Source organism: Trachypithecus francoisi, unplaced genomic scaffold (genome assembly GCF_009764315.1).
Source record: "Trachypithecus francoisi isolate TF-2019V2 unplaced genomic scaffold, Tfra_2.0 Lachesis_group1, whole genome shotgun sequence".
Taxonomy (NCBI): Eukaryota; Metazoa; Chordata; class Mammalia; order Primates; family Cercopithecidae; genus Trachypithecus; species Trachypithecus francoisi.
In genome coordinates this window covers 166,640,577-166,646,576 of record NW_022681454.1, presented here as the reverse complement: position 1 = coordinate 166,646,576, position 6,000 = coordinate 166,640,577, and the positions used below count along the sequence as shown (strand labels likewise).

The 6,000-nt window shown below is 42.9% G+C and overlaps 1 protein-coding gene across 2 annotated transcripts in view; it reads right to left on the bottom strand.

Moving 5' to 3' along the window:
• Positions 1-656: 656 nt before the first annotated feature.
• The window catches only part of GALNTL6 (polypeptide N-acetylgalactosaminyltransferase like 6), a 1,250,966-nt gene continuing 1,245,622 nt past the window's right edge, over positions 657-6,000 (bottom strand). For both annotated transcript variants that reach the window (XM_033215693.1, XM_033215694.1), the window contains exon 12: positions 657-837. In XM_033215693.1, the coding sequence (XP_033071584.1) occupies positions 670-837 (168 nt within the window). In that variant the 3' untranslated portion in view covers positions 657-669. The remainder of the gene's footprint in view (positions 838-6,000) is intronic.

The window sequence follows — 6,000 nt, the reverse complement described above, 5'->3', positions numbered from 1 at the left end:
GAAAAAACAAAAAGGCAAATATAAACAAAAGAATGGGAACACTGGATGTCCATTTCATTATGTAATTGAAGTCTTACATTAGATACTGCACCCTCACTTACAAAAACAAAAAAACAAAACAAAACAAAAAAAAACAGAATAGTATGAGCACTCTGAAATCATCTGCAGCACTTTTAAGGGTTAAACCTGCTTAACCCATTCTTAGTCAGAGAATGGCACCAAAGAGTACAGCTCACCCTTTAAGCGTGGCTAGTTCTAAACCTGTGATATCCTCAGGTTGTCAGAGCAGTCATGCACTCCGTTTTCACCCCCCTCCCACCCAGTTAATAGGATCCATTCATAGCTACTCACTACTGCAGGATTTGACCTGAGAAATGCTAGGATTTATTAGCTCAGCAGTTGTTTTGAAAAGTCCCTAAATTATCTTTGCCCTTGGCCAGCAAGGGAACTGCTAGTCTCGAGTTCTCAGAAGCAGCTGGTGAGATTCTCAGCCAAGTTCTTCAGATGCAGGAAGTTCTTCAAAACAACCTACTTTGACATGGCATTTACAAATCTTTAAACCAGCCTTCCTGGATCGAGGAAATGTTATTCCTGACTCCTTCGACCCAGATGCTGGCTAAAATTTCATTTATAATCTGTAGGTAATCACGCTTTCTTCCTTCCTTCTTTCTAGGAGCTGGCATGGTGGTTAAGTTTTTCTAAAACAGTCATATTAATGTGTTCAAAAATCCACTGCTGAGTCTCAGAGAGAGGGTCACATCTGGCCATGAAAATCTTCTTCTCTGCGGGGTTGCAATCCATGCAGCTGTTGCTCACAGGATGGAATAATGTTCTGTCCTGGAGGAGTCAGGAAGAAAAGACAAGACTGTTGTAATACGTGGTGAATGGTTACAACCCAAAATATACAGAAGTAAGATATTTCTGTTTATATTTCAGTATATATTCATTGTGTAAATAGAACAGCTCCCAAATCAAACAATAGCAGGTGGAGTTGCCAATATGAAATGCGAATTTGTAGGATCTGTTGGCACTATGTAGGGCCTACAAGCAGGTTCAACTACAGGCAATAAATGTATTCATTCATTCATTCATTCATTCAATCGGTCATTCACTTTTTTTAAAAAAGCAGTCCATTCATTTTCTGCTCTGTGGTGAGCTTTTTGCTATCTGCTTGGATTTTGAAGATAATAAGTATACGGGGTTGCTGGTCAAGTAGCCAATAATGTAGCTATCTGGGGAGAAACACATACACAAAAAAATTATATTTTAGTACACAGTAAATAATACCCCCTGCTCACATGCACACACAGTGACCAGAAGAGTCATAATTCCCACACATTGAACCTCTAATGGGAAAGAGAAATACAAAAGAAAACAAAAAGCAGTCAAAAGTGCGGGGTTCTCAGCTGCCTTTTTCAGAAGATGAATATGAGTTTGGGGCCAGGGGGCACACAGGCAATAACTGAATGTACAAATTCAAATTTGCTAGCTCTTGAGCTTCAGTCTCCTCTCTATCCCTTTATTGATATAATGCAGGTGTTGCAGTGCTGCCGTTCTCATTGCTTTCTGCAAAATGGAGGAGGCAACATTCATTTTAAAAAAGCCCCCAGGTACGTGACGCAGATAACAGGCCAGTGAATAAAAAGATGCCCGGAGGACAGAAAGTTTAAGTAGTGAGCAAGCTCATTATCTGAACAAGCTCTGTTAACACACACCCCCTTTTAATTGTGTAAGTGGGGATAAGGTAATGCTAAAAAAAAAAAAGATTTTTCCTTACTAGTAATGAATTTTATCTCTAATGTTGTCTATAATGCCAATAATACAAGAAAACATCTCCAAATCACTGCTCACATTTTAGGATCAAGTAATGTTTTCCTTAGTTTAGGAAAGGTTTACAGGCTCTGGTTACCTTTATCTGAGGAATACTAAACTTGCAATGCTTTTAGAATTAGGAGTTTCTCAGGCACCCTTTGTAAACATTTCTGGGTTGCTCCTGTATTTTAAGACTCCATCAACCAATATTTAATGTCCTTTTAGGATCCGGATGTTTGCATAGTTAAGCACTGCATGAAGGAAGAAAGAATAAGGAAGGAGAAAGGCAACCTGCAGGCACTTTAGTTTGCCTGTTTCTATTTTCAGTGTAAACAAAGAGCTGTGCCTAATACAAAGGCTTGCTATTCTCTTCTGCTCTCTTTATGAGTTTCCTGAGTTTATTGTGGATTTTACTCTCCTTACACAAAGAGGGCTCCTTGCCATTTTCTTTCCCTCCTGCTTCACTAATTCCACCGGTGTCTGACCCCAGGGAAAGACTGAGAGACTCTCTCCTCGGGGTGGAGGAAGCAGCTTTCAGGAGGAAGGACAATGCAAGCTGCAGCTCACTCCACCAGCTCTTCTTTTCTGGGGCTCCTAGATATTTGCTGTCCCAGATGCCCTCTCCCAGCCCCACTGTGGCTCCTCGGGCAGCAGTCTCCCTCATTATCTTCTCTCTACTTCTCCAGAATCTCTCATGCTCATTCTCCCAGCCCCAGCCACTAGTGAAGCTACATGGATATGTGTTATAGTATACAATTATAATATATCCATGTATTATATAATATGTCTAATATATGTATTATATATAGATATAATATATTTAGGTCAGTTTTTCAAAGAGCACTCTTAAGCTGTTATAGTCATGAAAATTCTAGGTGACCTGCTACATTCTAATTCACTTTGTTCTATACACATGCACTTCTTGCCCCTTCTTCACTATCTGTATTTTTTTCTGTTGTTACCTTTATCAATAGCTCATGTGGGGCTGGGCACCGTGGCTAACGCCTGTGATCCCAGCCCTTTGGGAGGCCATGACGGGCAGATCACAGGAGGCCAGGAATTCGAGACCAGCCTGGCCAACCTGGTGAAACCCCGTCTCTAATAAAAATATAAAAATTAGCTGGGCGTGGTGGTACACATCTCTAAATCCAACTACGTGGGAAGCAGAGACAGGAGAATCGCTTGAACCTAGGGAGGCGGAGGTTGCAGGGAACCGAGATCAGGCCACTGCACTCCAGCCTGGGAAACAGAGCAAGACTCTGTCTCAAAACAAACAAACGAAACAAAAATAAAAACAAAAACAAAAAGGAAAAGAAAAAAGAAAAGCTCTTGTAGACTCTCCAGATGAGTACAATTTCCCCCTCAAAACACACGTCTCCATGAAAGTTAAGAAATGAGAAAAGGAGGCCGGGCGCGGTGGCTCAAGCCTGTAATCCCAGCACTTCGGGAGGCCGAGACGGGCGGATCACGAGGTCAGGAGATCGAGACCATCCTGGCTAACAAGGTGAAACCCCGTCTCTACTAAAAATACAAAAACTAGCCGGGCGAGGTGGCGGGCGCCTGTAGTCCCAGCTACTCGGGAGGCTGAGGCAGGAGAATGGCGTAAACCCGGGAGGCGGAGCTTGCAGTGAGCTGAGATCCGGGCACTGCACTCCAGTCCGGGCGACAGAGCGAGGCTCCGCCTCAAAAAAAAAAAAAAAAAAAAGAAATGAGAAAAGGAGTAGGACATATTTCTCTTCTCTTTTCTTCCCTAGCTTGTGTACCTCAGCATGCATGCAAATGCCAAACCCGACTTTCTGAACATTTTGTTTTTTCAAACATTATTTTCTGAGCCATCAACTGATCATATTTTTCCAAATCCCATATTGGAACACATGCTCTGACAAATACAGGTGTACTCCTGGGGTGAACCCAGTCGAGTATGCAAATATACCACTACCGCGAACCATCCAGAATATATTTTCTGTTATTGTACTTCACGTTCTCATAAAAGTTGAAAAATTGGATTCCCTTCATCTGTCTATGTCTGAGAAGCTTCATCAGTAAGATGGGGGGCGGGGGGGCAGGGGGATTAGATAAATCTCTGGAGCCTCTCCTAGTCATAAAATTGAATGAGCATTTAACTCCAAAGGTCACTAGTGACAGAGACTAATGACAGGGTGTCAAACTAGAGACCATCCACAGTGATTGGTAGATCCACAGACTGACTGTTCCCTGGTTGGAGACAGAGCTCTGCTCGCCCTTGTCTTGGGAGTGCCTAGCAAGTCCCGGAGGTGAAGCTTCTCGAAGCGCCCTCTGCCTTGCCCATAGCAAGCATTTTCCACTTTTGACCTTGGGGGCTAGCTACATCGTTGCCATCTTTAAGTTTCTACTCAACTGAGCTTGTGAATCACTAAATGTCTTTCTTGGTGCTTTTCCTGGTTGGAATTAAGTCAGTGGATCCAGTAATTATTTTTTGAATGTGGTCTTTGGTTCTATGACAGCCTTTCCCTCCTCTGCCCTTCACCTCAGTGGTCACAGCAGTGATGGCTGTAACAGAATTGAACACAGTTTTTTCTGTGCTTAGACTTCTGAGTGTTTCGGTAAGTCTGCTGCTCTTAAACAATCCTCCCTAAAGGACGATAGCTGTTCTTCCTATGCTTTTAACTAGATTGTTCTCTGTCCAGTCCTGGGGCATGACACGGCCTGTGCTCTGGCTATTCACAGTGTAATCCAGCAGTGCATTTCCCTTTATTACTCCCACTTTTTCTGGATGCCTACTCCATCTATTTTTGTGTTTTTCTCTTTGTTTGGGTTTTGTTTTGTTTTGCCTGAGAAAATGAGAAATCCTTGAGAGGAAATGCGAAAGTTTGAATCCAGAACTACTTCCTAATCAGTGCTCAATGCCAGTCGATCAGTCCACCCTGGCAACTGTAGGTGTGCCTTTCCAGGTAGCTCATTGAAAGGGGCACTTCTTTATAGCAGGCCCGTGGACTTGATTGACATGTGTGTGACACTTTGTGGCACTCACGGGTTTGTGCTAGACTTTATTAGGTTCCATAGTCCTGTAGGCTCTGAACTCTAAAAGAATGTGTGAGTTACAGAAAATATTCCACAGTGGTCATAAAAGAACCAAATGCTAAAGATGCAAAGATAGTAAAATAGGTATATGAGTCCATTATGTACAGGAAGGTGATTCCAAGAATGAAACTACCACACAGTGGGCAGAGACAACATGGTGCTGGGGAAACACGGGCAACGTGGCGCTGGGGAAACACGGGCAACGTGGCGCTGGGGAAACACGGGCAACGTGGCGCTGGGGAAACACGGGCAACGTGGCGCTGGGGAAACACGGGCAACGTGGTGCTGGGGAAACACGGGCAACGTGGCGCTTGGATTTGTGACGTAGGGGATTTATCAGATTTCAGTCCTGCTGTGTAATCTTGGACAACTTGTTTAATTTTCTGAACCTCAGGTTACTTATCTGTAACGTATAAATGACAGTATGCCTCACATATTTATTTTGAGGATAAAAAGAGTTAATAGATACAAAATCACTGGCATAGTGTCCTGCCAATAGGTAAATAACTAAGTAATAGTGATTCCACCCTCCCTTTCCGCTACTTTATTTTTAGTCAGGGAGCGTCCCCAGTTCTAAAAATCAGAATGTACCAACCATCTGGTCTGAGACCAGCTATTCAACACTAAATTGTGTTTTCTGAAGTCCTGGCAAAATAGAATTTTAAAAAATTAGCCTCTGCCTCAACCGTTATCCAAACTGATGCAATAGTACCTCCCATTTTAAGCAAAAGAATTTATGGAGCCAAGGTATCTATGGCTCTGAAATGAGCTCTTCTGTGCAATTATGATCAGAGCTTGTATCTGATCTGTGTGTTTAGGTCCTTTGCCTAGAAGGTAACATTAATCACGTCAGTTGAGTTTGACAAATATTTAAGTGACTTTTACTTTCTCGTATATATGAGGAGAGAGCATAGAAAGATAACCTAAGACGCACCCTCTGACCCAAGACATAGGGGAGACCAATAGGTAAACAAGAAATGTTTGTAGTAGGCCAGGTGCGGTGGCTCACACCTGTAATCCCAGCACTTTGGGAGGCCAAGGCAGTTGGATCACCTAATGTCAGGAGTTCGAGACCAGCCTGACCAACATGGAGAAACCTCGTCTCTACTAAAAATACAAAATTAGCCA